This window comes from Pteropus medius, unplaced genomic scaffold (genome assembly GCF_902729225.1).
Source record: "Pteropus medius unplaced genomic scaffold, Ma_sr-lr_union100, whole genome shotgun sequence".
In the NCBI taxonomy this organism is placed as follows: Eukaryota; Metazoa; Chordata; class Mammalia; order Chiroptera; family Pteropodidae; genus Pteropus; species Pteropus medius.
In genome coordinates, this window is record NW_024353517.1 from 6692460 (window position 1) to 6719511 (window position 27052).

Sequence of the window (27052 nt, forward strand, 5' to 3'; positions counted from 1 at the left end):
TTTTCTTTGGTTAAAAAAAAAAAATGCACGAGCAAATCTACCTACCCCACCTTGAAATAACAAACAACCCATAAAAGCAATTAGGACAGCAGTAGCCTTACATCTTTTAAGAGAAGACATTTTTTTTTTTGGTTGCATTTGTTTTTTGGGGTGACAAGAATTAAACTCTCTTGATGTAATCTTTCCTCCTTATCATATGCATACCTTCTCAATCCCTTATCCTGCAGCCTGGGGGTGATTTTATGAAAATATTAAGTATATGTTATTTTTGCTGATATTTTTAAATTAACAAATACTTCAACATAAAGCAAGGTATAAATTACAGATTGGCACAAACCTTTCCATATAACAAATCTTGCTTTCATACAAACATATAAAAAGGTCTTAATCTATGGGAAGAATTTAATAATTATGGAGTATATACTTCAAAACTTTCATTGTATAATAGACAACTTTCATTGTATCTTAACAATTACAGAGATGTTCGTGAAGTTTTTTTTTTTTTTTTCTTTTCCTTTTCTGACCAGTTGCCCATCTAGACCCACCAAAACCCCCGAGTGGTAATGATACATAACATTCTCTTATTCTGATTGTGTACAGTTACTAACTAAATAGAAATACTTTGTGACTTGAGTTCAGTGGGGAAAAAAAGGTAAAAGTGCCAATCTCTTAATTCATGCAGTGGAAATGATATGCTATTCCTAGTGTTATAGAAATTGAATTCCTGGCTTTATCTGGTGGAAGTCTAAATGGTGAAGGATAAAATAGGCATTTTGTTTGCTGGTTCCCAGAATCATTTGAGATTTGGCAAATTTTGTTTTAATTTCTAATTCCTCCTCTGTAACAATTTGATGAAATTAGCCCTTATTCATCTAACAAGGAGTTCAGTTAAAGAGTAGCTCATGGTTGGAAAACCATGAGTCTTAATTTTTACCACGTAGAGTCTAGGGAACTCAATTGTCTGATAGGCAATAGAAACAAGCTGTTATGACTGAATAACAAGAGGAAAAAATTATTGGTTCAAACATCCCTATAGACTGTACCATCTACATACAAATAGACTATTGTACAGAGAGGAGGATCCTAATTTAGAAGCTTGGGAACATAATTTTTGGTGATGAATTCTATGCCATTTAGCCAAGTGATCTGATAAATGTCACTAACTCTCTCTAGTTTCAGTTTCTTCACTTACAAAATAATCTAGAGGACTGATATTCAAATGTATTTTGTAGCTAGACTTAGATATCAAGGGTTTTCTAGAATAACCTATAAGATTTCAACCTTGTGTAGTATGCCAACAAATAAAACAAATCAAGTAGTATTTTATTAATAGAGAGCTATTTCGAGGATTCAGTACTTTAGGCTCTGTGTTCAAATATCCTGGGTATATGAATAACTAACCTTCTCTGAGCTTTAGGTTTTTTTCTTTTATAAATGAGGATAAACATGAATGATTATTGTAAAAATGAAATGAGATAGTAAATATAAAGAGATTATCACAATAGCATTGTTCAATAAATGTTGGCTTTTTAAATATTTACTTTTTTTATTAGGTCAATCATGGAACACAAAGGGTTGTTTAAATAAACACAATTTAAGGGTTGGTTTTGTATAGAAGTTACAGTGTTTTACCAGGCTCAAGATCCATTTCTTTTTTATTTTGGTAGCAGTATTATATTCATTATTATGTGATTCTTTGAATTACAAAGATTATAAGTAGTTGCACGTTATTTTTAAAAACTGTCTTTGCAACCTCTGGATAATTGTTCAAACTGCTCCAAAATCCTGAAAGACCAATAGTAAAATTAAAAAAAAATAAATAAAACACTATAGCAAACAATTGTTTTTATTCTTTAACATAAACAATAAACAATTCTGACCAAAAAATCCCAAACTTATCATACACACTAAAACTACCTATGATATAATAGCACTTACTCTGCAATAAGGGTTGACTTGTGATCGAATAGTTGACATTTGGTTGTGAGAAGGGCAGGTACTGGAAATTTTTTGGCAATGGCGTATGGATTCCGTAATGAGAATTTATGTATAGATTCAAGTACATATAATGGATAAAGTGTAGACCTGAAAAAACACACAGATGTACAACTTCCATTTTTACAAGAAGGTATTGATATGGACACAGAGATGGCCAGAGAAGCTTCATTCCATGGTCAGCACAAAAGCAAGTTAATTTGGCTATAGAAGCTTTATTCATAGCCCATGTCTACTATTTAGTGATATGGCAAGTTACTTCAGCTCCCTATGCTTCTTCCTTCATTTATGAAATGTAACTTCCTCGTAGGTTACTGTGAGTATTACATCATACCATGTAAATAAAGCACTAAGAATCATGCATAGCCAAAACCTTGATTCTATGAAATAATCAAGTAAAAAGAGTAAAAATTTATTGTGGATAAAGAAGAAAGTAAAATTTTATTTCCTTAACTGTTATCTCTAGTTGTCCGTTAAGAATATTGGATATGTTATGGATGTTGTTTTCTATTTGTGTATTTTTGTTGTGATTTATGTCTGACAAACCAGATCTATTGTCTACATGGATTAGAGATTGTATGCCCAGTGGATGTAGGAGCTATGTTTGATACTTCCTTGGTAATCTCCCACTTAGTTGGTATTCATTTGAAGCGTAATAATTTGTTTAGAATTAATCAAATTGATAACATAATATGGTCTCTGAATAAAAATGTGATTATAATAAACAGTATATACTAGAAGTAGTTTATATACCCTATTAGGGAACATCAAAAGGAAATAAAACTTTTTAAATGACTAAACTTATTTAGACATTCAAATATGTTATCCTTCAAAGTGGCCACCTTGGGCAATTCAGTTGCTGCACTTCTCATCACTCACCTTCAACTAAAGCTTGTCAGGAGCATAAAGAAATGTGTCCTTATTTTAATGCTTTTTTTTTTTTTTCTGAATTAGAATCATCTTGTCCAATTTGATCACTCACTTTCTACACTAAATTTGGCAGTATTGAATACATTTTTGATTATTTTTTTAATGTCCCCCAAATTTCAATCATTGATTATATTCCAATAATGAGTCACAAACTGATTAATAAATTACAACAGATTGTTCACCAGGCTCAAAGCTCCATGAAAGTGGGAATCATTGTTTTCTTTTCTGTAAAATACATTACAAATCCTGGCTTCAGTTAGGGCTCAACAAATTTTTATTGAATGGTTTGGAGATAGTGCATTTCTTTGAATTGCTACTCCTTAAGGAAGTGGTGCAACCTGAGTCTTCTGAGGGCCCCATAGAACCTATGGAGACTGGATAGTAAGTGGTCCTTAAATTCTCTGTTAATTTAAAATTGGGTTGGTTCTAAAGTTGAAGGTATCATGCTACCTGATATCAAACTATACTATAAGGCTATATTAATCAAAACAGTATGGTACTGGAATAAAAACAGGCACATAGATCAATGGAACAGAATACAGAGCCCAGAAATAAACCCATGCCTATACAATTAATCTATGACAAAGGAGGCAAGAATATATAATGGGGTAAAGACAGTCTCTTCAATAAATAGCTCTAGAAAAGCTGGACAGATACATTAAAAAAAAAAAAGAACTGAGACCATTTTCTTACACCATATACAAGAATAAACTCAAAATGGATTAAAGACTTAAATGGATTAAAAGACTTAAGATCCGAAACCATAAAACTCCTAGAAGAAAACAGGCAATAAACACTTTGACATTGCTCTTAGTAATATTTTTTTGGACATACATCCTCAGGCAAGGGAAACAAAAGAAAAAATAAACAAATGAGACTATATATCAAACTAAAAATTTTTTGCACAGCAAAGGAAACCATCAACAAAATGGAAAGGCAACCTACAGAATAGAAGATATCTGCCAACAATACATCTGATAAGGGGTTAATATCCAAAATATATAAAGAACTCATGCAACGTAACACCAAAAAACCAATTCAATTAAAAAAATGGGAGGATCAGAATAGACATTTCTCTAAAGAAGACATACAGATGGCCAAATAGACATATAAAAAATGCTCAATATCACTAATCCTTAGAGAAATGCAAATTAAAACCATGGTGAGGTATCAACTCACACCTATTGGAATGGGCATGATCAATAAGTCAACAAATATCAAATGTCGGCAAAGATATGGAGAAAAGAGAACCCTCATGCACCATTGGTGAGATTGGTCTAGCCACCATGGAAAACAGTATGGCGGTTCCTCAGGAAATTAAAAATAGAACTACCTTATGACCCAGCAATTCCACTTCTAGATATTTATCTGAAGAAATCTAAACCGCTAATTTGAAAAGATACATGCATTCCTATTTTCACTGCAGAGCTATTTATAGTAGCCGAGATATGCAAGCAACCTAAGTGTCCATCAATAGACGATTGGATAAAGAAATGATACATATATAAAATGGAATATTACTCGGCCATAAGAAGAATGAAATCTTACCATTTGTGACAACATGGATAGACCTATAGGATATTATGCTAAGAGATGTAAGATAAAGAAAGACAAATACCATGTGATCTCACTTATATGTGGAATCTAAAAAGTAAAATAAACTAATAAAAGAGAAACAAACTCATAGATACCAGAGGACAAAATGATGGTTACCAGATGGGAAGCTGTTTAAAAAAAGGTCAAGGGATCAATAAGTATAAATTGACAGTCATAAAATAATCATGGGGATATACAGTATAAAATAGAGAATATAGTCAATAATATTGTAATAATTATGTATGGTGCCAGGTGGATGGATATTAGACTTATTAGGGAGATCAGTTTGTAAGTTATATAAATGTCTAACCATTATGTTGTATACCTAAAACTAATATAATATTGACTGTCAACTATAATTGAAAAACAAATGCTCTTAGCCATATGGCTACTATCTTTCAGCTTCATTTCTCCACCTACCCACATTAGTTCCTGGCCTACCCTTGGCTCCTTAACATAAGGTTTTATTTTTAATACTGTTTTCATTGCCTAAAATGGCTTTCCTTTTCTTACTTTACCTAGCAAGTTTTTAAAAATAAAATTTGTTTACTGAGACGATTTGAAGTTTATTATATAAATCATTTTTTATTTTCTTTAAGCTTTTGTGTAGAAAGTTTTAAAATCCTATCGGCTTCTCAGAGTCAAAAGTATAGACTTAAAATTTTAGAGCTGATAAAAATTATTTACAAGTACTATAGTAATGAAGTCAAAGAGATCTTTTTTTTTTTCTGAAAATAATTTTCCATCTTCATCAATCCACAGAGGAAACACGAATAGTTCCAATAAATTTGTTTTCTCCCTAATGCCATGGCTGGTACCTAATTAGCATACAGAAGAAAATATTACTACTATGACTGAAAACTAATCAATGATATCTATGATTCAGAATAAACTAAAGATTAGATGTTAAATGTTAAAAATAAAATAAAATACAATTGGGTGAGTTCTACTTTGCCATCGTCTTGATGTACGTTTTAAAAACTAGACGTAAACCCTCCAACAATTTTCTTGCCATCGTGGTTGGATTTTTTTGCCATTCTCTTATGTTACCAATTGCATTTTTTGTTGATCTGAAATATGTAAATATTCACGTAAAATACTTCATTGACATCTATTCAGCAATTTGCAATAGAATTAAGTGACAGAAGTTTGGGCATTTAGGAATTATCAAAAGGGATAGTGCTGAGAAGCTCTTCTTCTTTCCTTTGAAAAACACTTTTCTCTGAGTTTATGCAAATTTGAAGAGGCTAATCCAAGTCATCTCTGAAGATTAGGCAGTACAAAATGTTTAATGTAGGTTTTCTCTTGAAATGAATCAGTCACTTCCACCAAATAAATCATGTTTTATGTCAGCGGTTTTATTTGAATGAATCAAAACTAATCGCCGTAAGAATTTAGAAAATGATACCTAACATCAAAAACAAACAAATAAACAAAATATCTTCTGTCTGAATAACCTTCTGCAATTTAAAAAAGCTGTTTCACATCTGTTATCACCTTCAATCTTCACAACAATGTGCAATGCATAGCTCATGCCATTGTAAGTACATTAACTCTGGATTTTTTGTGTAATTAAATGTTATTAGAAGACGTTTAATTTTATTAGTGTACAAGTTAGTATGTATGACTAAATAAAAGGCACTCATAATTTTTATACTGTTAAACAATTGAAAACATGGTTCCTGTTCTGGAGCTCCAAGTTGAAAGTATAGGATCTCAAAGAACCATGTTCTTTAACATTGTGTCATACTCTACCTGCAGGTGACATTTATAGTAAAGATAACTGTGAAATTGGCCTGATTGACCTTGAAGAAAACCTCACTTTTTAAAAATTATTCATGATTGTCTTCTTTTTAATAATATTAGAAATTCTTTTTTGAACCTCCTGAGTTGAATATTTGGGCATACTCCATAGTATCAGTAGTACTTAGGATTGAATAAAGGTTTGTTTGGTTGATTGCTTCGTTATCAGTGATATCTTGGCTCTCATTCAACTAAGGCAGAAAATGTCATGAAATGTCCATTAATGTCAATCAATAGGTTAGTTCTTATCAACATTTAACAAATTCATTGATTGATTCACTTATTTTTAAAATCTGTTGAAACCTTTTCTGTACAAGATGCTGTTTAATATTTGTGTGCCCAATCTCAACATTTTAGTTGGGATATTATCCTTAGTAGGATTTATAATATGTCAGAAACCTTGTTTGTTGAGCATGGGAAAGTGATAAATTGTGCTTTTGTTTACATGGCTAATTGCAAGGGTTTGGAAACACTCCTTTGATGTACTAAGAGCAGCTAATGAAGACAGTTAAATAAACAAATGAATCTAGGAGTTCATATAGACATAGTCTGTTAATTTGCTTCTTATCCCTAACCCAAACATTTAGGTCTCTCTTCCAAAGTGGAACATCAATTTTGAATTTAATGAAAAACCAGCTTGTTTTTATTTATAACCTGATACTATATACACTCACTTAGAATGTCAGTGCTTGGAACTGACTTTAGAGACCATTTAGTAGCTAATTTTTTTTTTTTTTAATCAATATGGAAACTGAAGCTCAGAGAATTGAAGTAACAAGCCCCAAATTACCCAGCCAGTTGGTGAAGGAGTCAGGCTAGAATCCAGGTTTCCTGATTGTATCCATTACACAATGAGACTTCTTTTAAAAAATTAAGTTCATATCTAATATCTTTTGAAACTAACTCTGTATTCCACCAATCAACATATACTGACTTAAGACTGTCATACTTTTTTTTTTTTTTGGCTAATGTTAAATAGCTGCTCTTGCATGGTCATTTTGCCTAATGCAGCTCATATTTACTTGGAGAAAGTATCAAGACTTTTCCTCTAATGTGTTTGGTGTTTACTCAATGCCAAGTTTAGTGCCTAGACTATCATGTTTGAAAAAAGGGCAGATTGAATTTCTACGTCATTTTCAAGAATTGTACTCTAAGAGCATGCCACCCCCAGTCCCCAGATAATCTAGTCTTGCAGCCTTGGTGGTGTAATGAATTAGTCCTGCATGAGTCTGCTACTTCTGGAGAGCTAAGCAGGGGATCAAATCCTCCCTTTGTAGTGAGACAAGCTGCTGGAGAAGTGATTGATATTGCTACAGAAGTCTCACTTCAAGGAAGAAATAAGCAGATAAGTGGCGTAATAAGTAGATAATACTACTGCTTTTCACTTAGTGTCTTTTATCTGAGCATCTGAAGGCAGCTGTATCTTCAAACCTCAAGGCCCCTCAGTGTAAAGAGAGAATGGGGTTTCTCTTTTTACTAGGCGGCCTCCTCCATGATCAATAAATCAGTGAAAAAGCTTCCAAAGAAAGACCAGTGGTAAAGTTTTTTTTTCTTTTTCTGGGACTCTAAGCCACCAGGATATGAAGAAATCACCCTGAAAGTTATCTCGATCTTGATGCAATGTTCCATATGCACTTTCCCCTATAATGTTTGAATCTGTAAAAAGAAACTCTTACTATACCAACTAAGATATTTACCGTATTTTTTAATCCCTTCCGATCTTGTCAGGCTCGCTCACTCCCTTTGAGTAATTCTCATCTTGCATTTATTTTACTCCTCAAAAATTTCCTTTGTAAGTCTTATTTTAGGTCAAAGTCCTTAGACAGTAAATCTTTCAGACAGCTTCAGGCCATTTTGGCTCCAAGAAAGCATTGTGAAGTGAAACTGTGTTTAATAAGGTTGATGGATCCAGTTAGAGATCTCTTTGAGTATGCCTTCATTAATTTTGTACACATCTTGTTAATTCAAAGAGGGTAAGTTGCCAAGCCAAAATTGTTTCCTTTTAGCAGACCATGACTCAAAATTTAGAAGCCAATTCCTAAGTAGCATTAGAGAACAACACTGGCTGCCACATGTTTTTGTCAGTAACTTTGTTCCTTATTTAACAAAGACTAGAATAATTTTCTAGACATTAAACCACCAAATGTAAACACTAAGTGACATTAAAAATGTTGTTGAATTCTCCTGTCCATCTCTGCCCTCTCTTTTGTTGTTAGTTTAACTATGTTGTGTATATATATATATATGTGTTTGGGGGAGGGGTGTATTATTTTTATTTTTTTCTTTAATCATAGAAATGTTAGGTTTAGGAGAGATCCTAAAGGTCATCAGATCTAACCATCTAATCAGTCTGGCCTTTAGTTCCATAATTACAATATGTAAGTAACTCACACAACCTTAGGAGGGAAAAAGAACACAGATTCATACAATCTGTGTTCCCTGAAGATCAGAAAAATATCACTAGATATGTAAAAAAAAAAAACAAACAAAAAAACCCACTTAATTACTTAATTCATAGGTAGTTGTTTCAGGTTTTATGGTTTGTCTAAAGACAAGTTTGCTTTCTTTTAACAAACAGCATTTCCTTTAAAACAAATTTCATATTTCGCAGTAGATAGAAAAGAACTGTATATACTTAATAGTGCCTCTACAGCCATCTTTCATTGTGAGTAAATACTTTTGTGAGCTGATAGTTCTCAAGTTGCTATAATGAAAGATAAAAAATGAAAGAAATTGTGTATACATGTGTGTGTGTTTGATGGGAAGGGATATGATAAGGAGAACACACAGATACTACATATATCACTGTTTTAGCAATCTCAACATACTATCGATTATTCTAATCTCTTCTTCTCTTCCACTTTATAGTTCGTAAAATACTTTATCTTATTTGACAATCTTTGAAAGTAGCTAACACTTTTTTTGCACTTATTTTACAGTTACCTTGAAAGTGAGGCGATGTAGTTGGTGGTATCGTCATTTAATAAAAGTGAAAATGGAGTTTCATGTTTTCCCCAATCCCACAGACTTAGTAACTGTCAGGACCAGAGCTTTAAGGCAGTCCTTTTGACTTGAAGCTACTGTTCTCCAAGCCAAGTTCAAAATGCTTCCAAATATAGTGTCAGATATAACAGCAGTCTGTTATTATGAAGTGCTGTACAAAATATTAGTAAATACCATCATCAGATATATCCCCAAGACCCAGGAACTCCAAAGGCCATCTTGGATACAAGTCTACACCCTATCAAAATGAAATCAAGTTAAAAACAACATATAAATTAGTCATTTACCATGAACCGGGTCTATTTGATTTAACTTAATAGGCAGATAAGGTTTTTTAAGACTCCAAACTCATTCTCCCCCAAGTTAGTTTTATTTTCTTTTATTACCCCAAACATAGAGGAAGCTGCTCCTCTTGCTAGATTTAAATTCTAGCCTTTCAATGTAACGGTCAGAACTATCTTCTACACAACTACCTAGATCTTAATGTCATTTTTTCCTCTCCTTGTTTCTACTTGCTTTTTTCTTTCTATTTTGGGGGATGTTCTCTTTACTTTATGCTTTTGTAAGGTATCTTCCAATAAACTTGGGTATCCATTATACTTCTTTGAGTGTATGAAGCACCTTGGTATCAGTTTTTAGTGATATCCAACTTTTCCTTTCTCATTTAATTTACGTATTTCTTTTACCTTTTCAAGGGCCTAGATTCAGATCTGAAAACTTTTCACCGGAGAGAAATAAATGTTAGAATTTACTAATACCTTAATAGTTTATTAGAAAACCTGTCCTAGCAATCAAAACTTAACAGATTTCATAAAAGATGAGGTGGCTCAATGGGATGCATGAGATGCCATTCTGGTATTCTTGGAATATAAACCTTGGCGACATGTGTAAATGTGTATTTCTCTTAGTTAAACGCAATGGGTAATACAGTCCTTCCAAATAAAGATACAATACTAAGAATGAGGAGAACTACTTCATATTCAAAAAATAGTTGCAAAGCACTGGAATATTTATTATCCACTTTTGGATTTTATATTGTCTGTCTCTAAAATGAAAATGTTTGGTTATATGATTTCTAAAGTCTCTTAATGATGTAGTATTCTTTAATTCTATTTTTGCCAGTACTTAGAATTACTGCTCTTATTATCATCACTATAAGCCAGGCATTCTCTTTCATCCCTTTTCTTTAAAATACCATATTTTTCTCCAGAGAAAATGGTAAGCCCTTTCTTTTTCCTTGCTGTTTTTGCTGGGGCACAAGAAGGGAAAATGACACTATCTTTATGAATATTTTCATTTATAGTCTTAGGAAATAGTGGGAAAAGCATTTATAAATAAATGCTTAGTTGGTTGCTGACTACTGAGACTTATAGTTTCATAGAAGAGCAATGTTGAAGAAATGAGTCCTTGTGTTTGAATTCCTAAATTTTCCTGAGAACATAGGCCAGACCCTGCTGGGTTAGAGTCCTCCAAGGCTATGGATCTAAATGTAAATGTCAGCCCCAGATGGGCAGAACATTGAAGTCTCTAATTAGCCTTACAGGTCACTCTTTAAGGAAACAAGGATATAGCATCCAGCGGTTTAAATAGACATTCTATGCATTGTTTGCTGAAGGTCAGAGGGCAAACGCTGTTGTGACAGTTGGATGCACTTGGCAGGCACACATCTCTGGGGAGGATGAGACAGAGAATAGCAGTTGATGTTGATCTTTGGTGATAGCAATGGCAGAAGACAGTCCCTTGAATTCTAGGGTCTTTTTAATGTTTCAGTTCATACAAAGGTTTTCTATTTTTAATCCAAGAAGTTAGAAAAATTGAATCATAGGAGATAAGAGGTGATCTACCTCAGACCTTTATCTTCGGGGAAGTTAAGTCATAAATTATAAATCATTAAGGCTTAATTACCTTAAGTATGAAAAAGATAGAGAATTCAAGTTCACCACAGTCTAGTCTTATTCCAATATATCTTTTCTGCTCCTTCCATCTCCCATATCCACCTCCCATGCTCACCTAACTTCACCTCTTTGTTCTAAATACATAATTTCATCTCTCTGTCTTTCGGTCCATGCTGTCGTTTTATATTAGGAATGTTTTCCTCTTCCTCTTCTTCTTCCAAAATCCTTCTCAACCATAAAGACTCGGCTCCTTATGTCCTCATGGGAAATTATCACTCCTTCCCTTTCTATAGAACTGTTACTTGTAACACTTATCATTTATTTTAGTTACTATTTTATATATATTTCATCTTGATGGTAAATGTATTAGTTTTTTTCTAAATATGTCTCTTCCACTAGAACAGCAAGTCAGAGGATACATACTGAATATGTATGTGTGCAGATGTATGTGTAAAAAGAAATAAAATGCTCTCTAATCAATGGTCTCATATCTTCTAGCATTAACATATCCCAAATGAATCTATGATTTGACCTTGAAACAAAATCAAATCAATTAATTTTTAATCAGCTACTATTTACTTTAGCCTTGGTTTTCATTTTTCTGTCTGTACTTCCAGTTAGGAAGAGAGAAGAGGTAAAACTCAAAAATGACAACTAGGCCAGTGATGAGAACCAATAAGCATTTTTGACCTGTCCCTCCTTAGAGTAAAATGGAGATCAAAATGAAAGTGGTCTGATGTTTGAGGATTGTGCATGAGTTTTAAGTTTACCTAGTTTTCTAGCTATTGACCATAACTAAGATTTTATTATGGTTGCTATATAAAAATTGTTAAAGATGTGGACCATTGAAAGAATGAGATGAAGGAGAAGAAACTAAATGTATCTTTTAAGGAAATGCTCAAACTGAAACATCTGAGCTCTGGTTTGGTCATAATTTAACTCACAGATTCAGGATATATGTCATTGACTCAGCCCTTAGACACTGAAGCTTAAACAACTTACCCTGCAGAGAATCTATACAAATTGCAAAACCTAGTGAAAAAAAAGGGAACAATTAAAGAAGATTGCATAAATACTCGATTAAAAAAGTAATATACCCATTTGATTCACTTAGCAACGGAGTTAACAAATAATTCTTCAGTTTTATTTTCCTTTTGTTGGATCCAGCTGCTCCACAGCATGTGTTTGTGTTCAGATTTTTTGCCACATGTTTTTTTTTCTGTGATTTGAACACAACTGTCTATATTGGTTTCCATCTGAAGAAATGATTTCTTCATTGTTATTAGGAAGCTATAATACTTAGTTTCCCATTACTTTTAAGCAACATATATTTTAATCCTAAAGTAAATTTCAGTCTTTGGTGGAAATTATCTATATTTTTTAGGTGCAGCACTCCTCTTGAGCTTTTTTTTTTTAATCTCTTTGTGATAACTGCTGCAGAGTAGTCCAGTTAATGATCGATACAGATAATGTTTTCTCACTAAATCAAACTAGTGGCCTCTGTAGGCCAGAAGATCTGGCTTAACCACTCAGGTCAGAGAGGCACACCTACTTGGTTGCACCACTTTTTAATCGAGTTGCAAATCAGGCTTGGGAAGCTGGAACTAAGTCAGTTTATTGTACCTCTAATAGTAGAAAGATCAGGAGATCAACATTAAGGGGGGAAAAGCTACTAAAGGGAAAAGAATATCTTTGGGAGTCATTTGTGGCCACAGGATCTTTTATTTCTCCTGTAGACCATGCAAACAAATTGACTTGCTCTGAGATTGAATTCCTCCCCATTGTTGGGGTGTGAGAAGGTAATCTCTTCTGTGACAGGGCAACTGTGTGGCACAGGACAGTGTGCCGCCTTAACCATAGTTTATGTGTGAACTTGAATGTAACATTTAACTCTTCTGTAACCTGATTTCTTTATCTGAGAATTGGGGATAATAAGGCCATGCCTGCTTTACAGACTTATCTTGCATATCTAACCAGAATAGTCATCTAGCAAACAGGATTTGAGTGCCTATTCTGCACACTTTCTAAATGCAGGAAGTACAGAACTAATTTGAGAGTCACCCTTGCCCTCAAACTCATATTTCAGTGTGGGATTCATGAAAACAGAATTAAAAAGTAATGAGATAAGATCTATAATGATATAGGTATCCCCAGGATTAGATAAAAATGTAGAGGCAAAAGCAATTGGCTGCCTAGGGAAGACAAAAATTGATTCACAGATGTTAGCACAATAGTAGATACATAACAGACACTCAAAGGTTGACTAAAATGGAGTTAATAAGTTATATGGATGTTGAAGAACATATTTGAGTTTGCCTGTCAGAGAGATTGGAGGAACCAGTGTGTACAAGGCTGCAAAATTATGAAATATAAACTATATATGCTCTTAAGCTGCAATTCACGACATATATGCTAATGTTCTTGTTATTAGCTCCAAACTATTGCAGCCCTCTTTGCCCATGAATAGGACTTTTTCGGTAAAAGTACTTTATTAAGACTCCTAGATGGAAGAATAAAATATTTTAAAATTAGAATCATTCATGGAGTTCTTACCACAGCATCGGCATGTGCTCTTGAATTTGAATTTGGTTTTCCATTTCGGTAAACAGTCCTCAGGTTTCATCTTCAAACCTTACTTTGTAGGCCCTGATTTCTCATTCTATCTATGGATGCTTCACTCTCTTCTCTATTCAGGACGAAAATGTTACCAAGGAGCCATTTATTTTTATATTGTATTATTTTTGTGGGCCAAGGCCCCCTAACTCCATCCTTAGAATGAGTGGAAATGGTTTCCAGAAATAGGTCTTTTTTCTCCCAAGGCCTGTTGTCACAGAGAGAAGACACTGGAACTCTCTCAGAGTCTGAATTAAAGGAGGTAAAATGTGATATTTTTCCCCTGGAGTTCATCTAGGACTCTAAAATAAATACTCCTCCTTTTTATTTTGCCTAGGGACTATTTTTTTTGGTGGAAAGGGAAAAGAAGATTTTGTGAGAAAGTAAGCTGAGTTTCCCTAAGGAAGAATGAGGCATCACTTGCCCAACCAATTATTCATGCTGAGAAGAGAAAAGTTGAGGAACTAAAAGTAAAGCCTAAAATTTCCAGAACTACAAGCTTGGTAGAAATCAACTGGTATATAAAATCAATTGCCTCACAGGCTCTTTAGAAAGAAGATAACACAAGGAAAAGATATGAGATATAAAGTTGATAGGGATGTTGTCTGTCTTCATCAATAGCTAAATTCAGATCATGTTTAAATAGACACACATGAACTCTGAGGAGACACAAATCCCAGTAATATAGGATGCCAAATATATAATGAAAATAAGTCCAATGAATAGATTGGAAAGCTGCAAGATGGAAGGGAAGTGTCCTGTTCCAAGTAATATAATTATTTATAGCAAAGTCAGAACTTAACTTGAAGTCTTTGACTCTTGGAACATGCATGATCCTTAAAGGCAAGATTAGTTGTCTTTCCTATGGTATTCAATAGGGTAAATTACTTAAAAGCTGGTATTGTATTGGAATATGTCCTAGTATGGAACCAGAAGGAAAGGTAATGTGTTACGCAATTAGCTTGAGTTATTACTTGTTCATTATCTATCCATTCAACAAAAAGGACTAACTCCAAAATCATGAAGGTGAGAACTGGACCCCAGGTTTCTATATGGATTCCAGGGTTCCTTCCACTACTTCAAGCTGGCAATTGACTATTGTCTATGAATGCCTACTATGGCAACACGATTTGGAGGATATGGCAGTAAGTGAGAAGGAAAGAAATTAAATATAGTTTTAATCTAACTATCTAATGAAATACTAGATGATTGAGTGTTTAAAAAAATAAGAATTTATAGAAGATATTTAGTAGCCATGTCCAGAACTACAGATATAAATAAAGAAAATGATAAAAGGGCACTGAAATCTATTTAAAACCTATCATAAACTAATTACTGCTATAGGCTTGGTTAAGAAGTTAAATGTTTAACATGGGGTGACATTTTGATTTTACAGATGAAAATTTAAAGAAGCAAACACACCTGTTTTCAAATACAAGTTGGTTTGATTTAAAGACCTGCTCTTTCCAAAGTAGATTCATCAGTGGGGATGGAGATGAATATGATCACCCTGATGAATAACGTATAATAGCAATAGGAGAAAGTTAATTTTGTGTGAGTTTTTACTCTAAAATATTGAAAATCTTTTACATAATAGTGACTGTAATGATGTTGTGGTAGAGTAAGCTCTGGTTTACATTGTTGGTCTAAACGGAAAGTGGTATAATACCTGAAAATCAGTTTAGTAGTATCTATTGGCCTTTAAATTATTTTTATCTTTTAATTGAATGATTCAGCTTTGGTTTATGTATTTTAATTAATAGTGTAGTACTTTTTGCTTTAAAGTTATAATGTAAAAAAAAAAAAAAAAAAAATAGAAGCAGAGGGTCGAGATGGCAAAATTATAACTAAACTACAGAAAAACTGTCATTGAGAACTGCCTAAAGTCTAGCTGAACAGAATTCCCATAACTAAGGAAATATAGAGGAAGCCACATGGAGACAGGTGAGAAGAGTGGAGATGAGGAAGGGGCTAATGTCACATTCATATGTGATAGTTGAGAATCGGGAGGCTTATCTCGGCCTCAAAGTTTCCACCTGAGGAGCGAGGAGTCCCAGCCCCACAGCAAGACCCCATGCCCAGGGTTCCAATGCCAGGGAGAGAAGTCCCCATAACTTCTGGCTGTGAAAACCACTGTGGCTGAGTGAGACAGAGGGCAGCCAGAGTCCCAGATGTTTCACTTAAAGAGCCCATACATGGACTTACTAACAGGCTTACTTACTCTGACCTGTAGTGCTGGGGCAGCAGCTTGAAAGACAGTAGGGACATACAAGGACGAACTAAATTGTCTAGCCTCAGGGTGAGGGCTAGAGGGGTAGCTTTCTCCCAGACAGAAGTGCTGGAAGAAACCACTGTCCTATGGTGAACCCTCCCCAGACCCAGCGTGCACATGCAGGTGGGCACCCTATATGAGTCTCTATCAACTTGGCTGATACGATTAGTCCTATCCTGGTGATTTCCTGTGACTCCGCCTACCCAGTGGCATTTCCATATAAACAGCCTGTCTTGGTTAATGTGGTGGACTTTTCTAAAATCTCTCAAAGGTTTCCAAGCCCAAACAAGCAGCATCTGGCCTCAGCTATATATCTTGCTAAGCTGTCCTAAGCCCCACACTAGTGGCAGCCGGCCCCGGCTGGCATCTTAACCTCTCCCAGGTACCTCCAAGCCCAGCATAAGTAGAAACTATCTGCAGGTGACTTCGTAGCTCATACCAAGTGGCCCTAGGCAGGACACAGGCAGCGGCTTACCTTGACCAGCAACAGAGCCCTTCCTGAGAGGCCCCAGAACCAACATACTCAGTGTCCAGTTTCAGATCATAGCAGAGCACCACCTAACCACCTCCACAAATGACACACCCAAAGGGCAGATTTGGAATGCACCAGAGCCCCACTAAAGCAATTCCTGCTCTGTAGGGTTAACCCCTGCACAGCAGCTCTTCCATTGTAGTCACGACCAGTCCTCACAACCAATCATCTTGTGGGTCAATTCCTCCCATTGGCATGCCAACAGCAATCAAGGCTCAACTACAACAGAAGGATACACACAACCCAACAAGGAACACACCTGGAACACCCAGCTCAGGTGATTGGGGAGATTGTGCCACTGAGCTCCATAGGACACCTATGACATAAGGCCACTCTACTAAGACTGAGAGCCATAACAGCTCTGCCTAATACATAGAAACAAACACAGGAAAAGAGACAAAGAAACATGTCTCCTGTAAAAGAACAAAACAAAGCTTCAAAGGAAAACTAAAAATAGAGACAAGCAATCTACCAGATGTAGAGTTCAAAACATGGGTTATAAAGATGCTCAATGATCTCAGTGAGAACTTCAAGAGATAGGAAACATAAAAATGAAAATAGAAAATAGAAAAAAGAAACAGTCAGAAATGAAGAATACAATAATTGAAATGAAGAATATATTAGAGGTAATCAACAGTAGATTAAATGAAGCAGAGAATCAAACCAGTGATTTGAGAGACAAGGTAACAGAAAACACCCAAACAGAACAGCAATAAGAAAAAATCTAAAAAAAATGAAGATAGTTTAAGAGGTTTCTGGGACAACATTGAGTACCAACATTCACATCATAGAAGTACCAGAAGAAGAGAGAGAGCACAGAATCAAAAGCCTATTTGAAGAAATAATGATGGAAAACCTACTGAAGGAAATAGATATACAAGCCTAGGAAGCACGGAGTCCCAAAGGCCTACACCAAGACACCTCATAATTAAAATGCCAAAGATTAAAGACAAAGAGAATCTTAAAAGCAGCAAGAGAAAAGGAGTTAGCTACCTGCAAGGGAGATCCCATAAGACCATAAGTGATGAAAAGCAAGGACCTACAACCAAGATTATTCTACCCAGCAAAGCAATCATTTAGAATCAAAGGACAGAGAGCTTCCCAGTCAAGAAAGAGGTAGAGGAATTTATCAATACCAAACCAGTATTATAAGAAATGTTAGAGGACTTCTTTAAGAAGAAGAAAAATATATGTATCAAAAATATTAATAATAAAGTGGCAATAACTACGTATCAATAATTAATTTAAATGTAAATGGATTAAATGCTCTAATCAAAACATAAAGGGTGGCTGAATGGTGCTGATAAGAAAACAAGACCCTTACATATGAAGCCTACAAGGGACTCACTTCAGATCAAAAGAAACACACAGACGAAGTAAAGGGATGGAGAAAAATATTTCATGAAAATGAAAATAATAAAAAAAAGTTGATGTAGCAATGCTCATACCAGACAAAACAGAGTTTAAAACAAAGGCAATAACAAGAGACAAAGAAGGACCCAGTTATCCCATTTCTAGGTATATATCCAAAGAAATCCAAAACACTACTTCTAAGGGACATGTGCATCCTATGTTCATTGCAGCATTGTTTACACTAGCCAAGGTATGCAGCAAACTAAGTGTCCATCAGTTGATGAATAAAGAAGTATATGTGTGTGTATGTATACATATGTGTGTATGTGAGTGTGTGTATATATATATATATGTATATATACATATGTATATACATATATACATATATATATATACACACACTCACATACACACATATGTATACATATATACATATACATATGTATGTATATACATACACACATAATCAAATATTACTTAGCCATAAAAAAGGATGAAATCTTGCCATCTGCAACAATATGGTTGGAACTAGAGGGTAATATGCTGAGTGGAGTAAGTCAGACAGAGAAGAACAGATGCCGTATGATTTCACTTATGTGTGGAATCCAAAGAACAAAATAAATGAACAAACAGAACAGAAACAAACTCATAGATACAGAGAACATTTTGATGGTTGCCAGATGAGAGTGCTGATGGGGGGATGTGTGAAAAGCGGGAAAGAATTAAGAAGTATAAATTGGTAGTTACAAAATAGTCATGGGCATGTGAAGTATAGCATAGGGAATATAGTCAATAATATTGTGATAACTATGTATGGTGTCAGATGGGTACTAGATTTATTAGGGTGATCACTTCATAAGTTATATAAGTGTCTAATCAATATATCGTATACGTGAAACTAGTATAATGTATGTCAACTGTAACTGAAAAATAAAAAAATATTTAGAAAATAGAAGCAAATTGAATAGCCAATTAACGGGAAATGGTTAAATTAATTCAATAAGATTATGTGACAATTTTAAAACAGTGTTTAAAAACTATTTGTAATTACCTGAGTATGCTCTCATATTAACAGGTTAATTTTTAAAAATAGATATATGCATTTATTTATACTGACACACATATGTATATAATCAACAAAATATATCTTTCATATACATGATTATATGTACAGTTTGTAAAACACAATGTTTTACATTGTGTAGAATGTGTATCTCTAAAAGAGAATATACCAAAATTTTAACAGTGATTATCTCTAGCTTCTGAGATAAATGAAGTCATTTTTATATAATAAGGTAATCATTTTTATGTAATAAAGTAATCAGACTTTTTATTTCATTTATAGAATACTAAAAAGCAAATAAACTTGGAAAATTTATAACAAGTATGTCAGAGGGTTAATTTCTTAATAAAGAAAACACTGCTACTCCAATGGGGTAGGAATTAAGATGAAGGCAAGGAACATTAATAGATCATTTCAAGAATAAATGAAAAGGGCTAATACACATATTGAAATACATGTAATCTCAGTAGCAATCAAGAGAGTTCACATTACAAGAAGAATATTTTTATAAGATTGAAAAAGATAATCCTCAATACTGTGGTCCTCATCCTCACACAAATGCAATTTGATGTAGTCCTTTTAGAAAATAACTTGATTCTGTACCTAACAAGTGAGTTAAGTATATAACAGTTGACCCAGTATTTTTAGTTGCAGGAATACTTAACATAAGAAAGTGCTCATAATACTATGATAACTTTAAAAAATTATGTTGAGTGTAATCCTAATTTTGTTTATGGAATACATTTATAAACACAGGAGAAAGACCAGGGAAATTTTTAACAAGAATTTTCTCTCAATGATGTGCTTGTAAATGACATTTATTTCTTATTTTGATTTTTCAGATTTTGCCTACAAGTATCAATTTATTTTTGTAATACATTTTTAAAATGTAAAACGAAAGGCAATGTGAGATGATCTTATCTCTGTATATTTATACACCTATTTACTTGGACTGTTTTTGGAGCACTTCTAAAGTAAGGCAAAATCTCGATCTGGGAAAGTGTTTAAAATGCTATTGTCATTAGAATCATACAATGGAGTATCTAGTAAATGAGCTACAGGACTACTATAGACATGATTGATGCCGAAGGGTGGATAAATATTGGTGGGAAGAGATATGAAGACACAATTGACCTATACAGCACAGTGGTTTTTTTGTGTGTGTGGATTTAGGGGCCAAAATATACAAGTTTCAATCTCAAATTCATAATTTAGTATTTATCTGCATCTCAGTTTCTTCACCTTCATCTGAAATAAGGATAAAAACAATACCAAAATCATAGATTTTTGTGAGAATTAAATAAGGTCGATATATAAAGTGCTTTGAAAACTACCTGACCCATAAGAAATACAAAAAGATATTATAAACCCTGTCCACCATTCTACCTTCTATTCAAAAGTTCTCTGTGTGTGTGTGTGTGTGTATTATATATATGATTACATATAAAATATATATACATAAATAATATATATACATATAATTACATATAAATAAATAATATATAAAATAATATATGTCTATATATATAATCTTGACTACAGCTGTAAGATTTAGACTAAACTCATCTCCCTTTCTATTCCTATAAGGCTTATTTATTAGAGCTTAGCTAGTAACCTGAAATGGATGTGACCTTATATCTTGCTTTGGGATTTAGCCTTAGACTAAAGAGAAAATTGACCTAGTGAATTAATTTAGTGGCCTTCAGAGCTTCTACAAATGCTAATTCTTCTCACCTATCTGAAGCAGGAGGAAAAAGAAATCACTTACCTTGGGAAAGATTAGAGCTTTGAAAGTTACTCAGGGTGTTCTGTTGATCATCCTTTAACTTTATGATAGCTAGCATTAAAATTATCTGATTTTGTCCTGCAGCAGCTGGAAAGTCCCAATATTTCTTAGCTTTCACACATGCTCTATTAAATTCAAAACTTTTTTGACTATTTCATGCTTATAATTTCCTTTTCTGACAAATAGTTATTGAGATTTTGAAGTACTGTGCTTGGATTGAAAGCATCGTCTTTTCCTCACTTCTATTTTAATTAGGTATTGTGCATTGATTCCTACAGGAAAGGCATCTGTGTCATAATAAATACTTTGGGTAAGAAATCTGCTATTCAACTTTCTAATTCTTTCTTATAGAATTAAACTGTCCAATTGAACTTACATTCATCAAGCTTTTATAGATATTTAATGTGATATAATAAACAGAAATATACTCCATTTTCAAAAGTTCATATCCTAGTAGGGGAGACAGACAATTATATGACTTTTTAGATTGTCAGGTAGTATTTTATTACTTTTTAAATATATATTCATATAAGAGAAGATTGAACTTCAACTGTAGAATTGAAGGGGCATTTGAAGAATCTGAAAATGTTTTATCAGATCAAGAGAATGAAGGCATTTTAAACTGAGGGACCAGATTGAGCAGAGGGACAGAAATGGTCATCAGGAGCCATGTAGCAAGCAGAATAAAACACAGGGAAGGTGAGGCTGAGAGGATATCTTGGCACTGGACAGCAAAGGGCCTCGAGCACCTGGGAAATAATTTTATCCCATTGGCATTGAGGTAGCCTGAGGAGCGGCATAATCAGAGTTGTTCTTTAGGAAAGATAAAGTGATGGTGAGGGGACTCCAGAGGGGAGCGGAGAAAGTGAAGACATTTCTGGTTATTCTTTTTTGTACCTCACTCAGGTAGACTTTGGGTTAAAGCATAGAAGAATTGATATGTTTAGAACCAGATACATGTTCTTTCTTGGAGCTTCAACTGCTACTGTAAAAATAAGTCACAAATACTGATTTACTTTAATAAATGACTACCCAATCCTAGCCAAATTTACCCAACCTTCTTCTAACTTCTCTTTTCTCTCCATTCAGTAGAACTAAGGTCTTCATGAGGGAAACACCTAAACCACTTATGTCCATTCTGCGGCTTCATGAAACCTAAGTATTTCCCTCCCTTCTACACTTGCTCCCAACCATTGAGTGAAGACATAGATTCAGAAGCACGAAATGATTTTTTTTTTTTTTACCTTCTAGAGTTTTATAGGTACCATGTTTTTCCCTACACAACCTTACATAGCATGGATTAAGAACTTTAAACAAATATTTTCTATATGCCAAAGATTTATATACTTGCTTAGCTTTCTCACATACGGCTATAAAATAGGGCCATCGGGATCTGATATTTATAAAGATGGCATGTCAAATCACAGAGAAAAAATATTAAATAAAATGATGAGGATTAGTTCTTTGGGGGCAAGGAGATCTTCATTTGTTTCTCATACCAATATAAATTCCAGAGAGTTAAAAGATTTACATGTGAAAAAATTTAAAAAATGGTAATAATGTTAGATGATAATATAATTGAAGAATTTTATAATGTTGGACTGGGAAAAAAATTTCAAATTACGTTTGAAAAGTAATAAGTCATAAGAGGAAAGTGAAAATTTGACCGTAAAAAAAATTGGGATTTTTCTACACCAAAAAGCAAATCACAAAACTAGATACAAGCATGAAAAACCGGACACACACATACACGTACATACACATGCACTGCAGGAAAATATTTGGAGTACTATAATAAGGGGTTAATATCTTTCATATACAAAGAACTCTTATATAAATAACTGTTAAGGAGGATATTCAACAAAACGTTAACAGCAGCATTTCAGGAAAGTACATGTGTTATCCCTCATCTTGGACTTCTGCTGCCAGTGGCATCTTTATCCAGGGCTCAGTGCTGACCTCTAATTGTGAGGCCATGAAGATTTGAAAACTCTGAGGGAAGTGTCTGAGAATAGAAAATTGTGAACTGAAATAGGGTTGTTCCACTTCTGAGGGCTTGGGAAACCCACTTAAAGTCTTCGAGTTTATCTACTAAATGGGGATAATGATACTTACATAACTAGGTTGTTAGGAAAATTCATACACATTACTAAACCTTTGAGATCCATGGATAAGCATTGTTTTGTGGGAAGTACAGTAAATAACCTCCTACTTAAATAAATGCATGATATTTACATCAGGTATTTATGCTAATGTTTAATTCTGAAATTAAACATTATCAGATGTACTTTAATTAGATCTTTTATGGAAGGAAATGTTTGTGCTAAATTCAAATTTAAATAGATTATTAGCTATTTTTGTTGTTGTTGTGAGGATATCTTAAAGCAGAAAAACACAGTTCCCCACCCCCAATACATTGTACCTTATCTTTTATGTCATTTAAGCATTTTAGTATCTTTTTAATGCAACTGTTCCATTTACACAGATGAGTAAATTAAGTTGCACGCATTCAAGTAAAATAAGAAAAATGTGAATAATCCTTTCAATAACTTCTGTGAATTCTGGACAGAGACTCTTATCTTTGTAATGCTCTTAAGAAACCATTTAGTTCTGCCCCTCATTTCATAAATGAAGAACCTTAATTTGAAGTGGTTAAGTAACCTGCCCCAAGGGCACAGAGCTAGCTAAAGGCAGAGCTGAGAATGGAGCCTATCTCCCAGTTACTCCCGTAACTCTCAGCCCAGAGTTCTTTTCTCTCAGTAGCCATGGCAGACATTAAGATACAGGTCTTAGATTTTTGTCCAGAATCTTGATAGCTATGTTAGAGAGAGACCACAGTCAGGCTTTATCAAACTGAAGGCCACGGTAGTAGATTGAATTTGACTCTTTAGTCCATCAAATCCTAATGAGAATCTTTTGACTTTGAGAGAGGTAAAATTTGCTTACATTTTGATATGATATCACCAACAGGCTGCAAATAATAGATTTTGGGTTCAAATGGTTACACTACCCCACTCGTGTAAAAACTGAATCTAATAATAACTTTCTGAGCAGTTGTGCTAACTAATAGTGTTTATTCTAGATCATTGATTCTCAAGTTCTGACATTCAGAACTGCCTAGTCTGCTGTATAAACACTACAAATACAGGGGTCACATGCCTAGAAAGTGTGATCTCGTAGATTTGAGGCCAGATCCAGATATCTGTTTTTAAAAAGCATGCTGGATGATTCTCAGCATCACCCAAGTTTTGAATCACTGGAATAGAGTAGAGCTCTAAGGAAGCAACCATCTATATTTCACTATTGACTGACTCTGAAGCTGTCCGTAGGTAATAGAAATTTAAATACACGGTACAAATAATTATACTGCATTTCATAAGTGATTTCTTTTCTGGCCTCGTAGTCAGTGCTCATTTGGTTAATTACAGCTAGTAAGAGGTCATCTTCCCAACGTTTCAGTCAGGAAATGAACATTATGCCTGATATAAATTTGCAGCGTTACAGAATGTTGTTATATTCTTGGGCACTTAAGATCAAATGATTTTACTGATTTGTGTGTGTATCTGTGTGTGAAAAAAAGAAAAAGAAAAATTCTTACTAGTAACTCAGAAGCTTTAAAATAAATATCACCCAAAGATCACATCATCTTTTATGTGCATGTATTTTATGGATATGGAAGTAGAAATAAAGAGGAGACAAATCCAAGGTCATGAATATACTTGCAAAATTATAAAGTTTATAAGTTTATAAATCTTATAAACTAGTCTATTCTGGCTTCTAATTTTCTTATCTTCTAATTTTTAGAAAAAATCTAAATATTCACTTAAGGTATCTTAGACAATTGTAACTTTCAGGCAGCACAGAGGGAATTGGCTTCCTGAGTCAGAGGTGGGAAGTGATGTTTAGATATAAATCTAACTGAATTACATAGAATACTCGGCAGTAATGAGAATATTTTAGTGACTCACACAAAAACCATCAGGGTGCATTTCATCCTCACTAAATCATGGTAACCAAAGCCAGATACTACATGAATGTTCTTATGTATTTATATAAATACATATTAAGGTAAAAGCTAATTGGTCTCTCATACTTTAAAGGTTAGTCTTTCTGTTAGTAATTTATTACTTGTTTATAGAAAAAATAGATTATCTTTGAGTATTAACAAAAACTAAATACAATAGAAAAAATAAATATTCAAATAGATAAGCTATTGTATTGATTCCGTGTCTCCAGAAATAGTGATAGAAAGAAGCAGTTTTTTCTTTTTAAAGGCTTTAAAAAAAATGGGCACATTTCCCAGGATTTCTATTTCCTGTACATAATATGAGTGTTTGTTTGTTTTCACAAGTTAACGGGACCAATGGTTTAAATTGTTACTGAAACATGCTCTGAAAAATCAAGTGGCTTATGTTGGCCTAGATTTGTATGAAATCACTGACACTTCTCTGGGGAGAATAAGTTGAAAACTTTTCAGCTATCAGGCAGTGGATTTTAATTTTTATATTCAGGAAATATAACCATGGATTTGAGTATTTTTCACTGATTTCTAACTGTGTAATCATTTTTGAAACTCCACATCTAGGTTTTAAAAAAAGTCTTTTTAAATACTTTCCTTGAAGTTTTGCTTTTCAGTTGTAAAAGTGTAAAAAACTTTCTGAAATGCCTTCTGTAAATCCTGGTCGTGGTATGGTTTGTGGTTTGGGGAGATTTTGTTTTGTTTTTAGGAGGGAGTGCACTTTCTTATGAAAGAGACAAGGGAAAGTTTTACCTGTCTGTCTCCTGTTGTTTTTTTTTCCCCCTCTTTCTTTCTTTTTCTTTAAAGATTGGTGATAAGGAATTCTAACTACTTAATGAGATGGGAGAGGCCTCACTCCATTGGAGTGGAGGAGTCCAGGTGGAAGTTGATGGATTGGACAGGTAAAGAGAAGAGTCCCGCCCCCTCATGCCTATAGTTGAGTATATATTAAGGAACCTAAAATTATGTACAGAGAGAGAGAGAGAGAGGAACTTGAGTTCTGTTATCTTCTTAGTAGATTCCTATTGTAAAGGTCTCAGAGGGGGTGGGGGGGTTGGCAAAATCCTGGAGCCAGAAGAGAGGACAGCGGCATTGATCAATCTTACAGCTAACATGTTGTACCTGGAAAATAATGCCCAGACTCAATTTAGTGAGGTAAGGATTTTAGATTTTAGCTCTACATTTAGAGATGCTTTCTGGTTTTTATTTTGTAAATAAAGTTTACATATTTGTGGTTCTTGGTCACCCAATATAATGTTTTTGTAAATTGTATATAGGAATCTCCTTTTCTTGGTTAATGTTTTCTGTGGTGACTGCAAGACTTTTATTCTTTAAGTAGAATATGAAATAAAATAGGAGAAAGGGAAAAGAAAAATTTTGAAGTGATGTTATATATTTGGAAAACCTGATATTCAGGAGTTTATAAAATCACTTTTTATAAGAACAAAGTGAGAGAGCAGATCACATTCTGCTAGATACATTGAAATGACTCTTCTGTTGGGTATTCACATACCAATAAGACAAAATGTTGACTGTGTCTTAACTTAGTTAAGTTCTCAGTTCTATCTTCAGGCTTCATCCTAAAAGCAAATGAAGCTTTTTTTTTTTTTCCCCCAAAATAATCAGGTGAGATTTTTAAAGCCATCTTTTTGAATTCTATCGATCCAGAGACTCACCTAAATTCTGAAGGGACTTCAATAATGTCTCCATTGTCTGATGATTGACTTGGACTTTCACTGTGTAATGACGAAGTTATTTTGATGCGCTATTAAATATTTATACATGCATACATGTAAATGTGTATTATAGCAATAGGATTTTATTTAAAGAATTGATGATCGGCCTCTGATTTCTCCTCAACAAGTTTGTATTGGGGATTTAAATCACTGGGCAAAGCTATAAGAAAAAACTCCTGAAGAGACTGTAAGACTTTGAGGAAGTTTCCTAAGGTTGAGGGAGGTCTAACAACAATATTAGTTTACATTCCTCAGAATAGGGCAGCTGTGTTGACACTAATCACATTGGGGGGGTGGTGCCGTGTGGAGAGAGCGAGTTCAGTGTTTCAGATGAAAATGCTTGCAGGTGAATGCTTGGAAAAATAGACTGGAGTACTCAAATTGAGCTCCTTAAAAATCAAAACAAAGTGCACAGTATGCTGGTGCAGATGGCAAAAGGTAGAATCAAGCAAAAGGC

General features: G+C 34.0%; 1 protein-coding gene across 4 annotated transcripts in view; it reads left to right on the top strand.

Moving 5' to 3' along the window:
- TP63 (tumor protein p63) overlaps positions 1–27052 on the top strand; it is a 210070-nt gene that overhangs the window by 93616 nt on the left and 89402 nt on the right. For 2 of the 4 annotated variants that reach the window (XM_039850673.1, XM_039850670.1), the window contains exon 1: positions 25958–26014. The exons of the other annotated variants lie outside the window; for them this stretch is intronic. In XM_039850673.1, the coding sequence (XP_039706607.1) occupies positions 25973–26014 (42 nt within the window). In that variant the 5' untranslated portion in view covers positions 25958–25972. Of the gene's footprint in view, positions 1–25957; positions 26015–27052 lie in introns of those variants that run through there. 4 annotated transcript variants of the gene reach the window in all.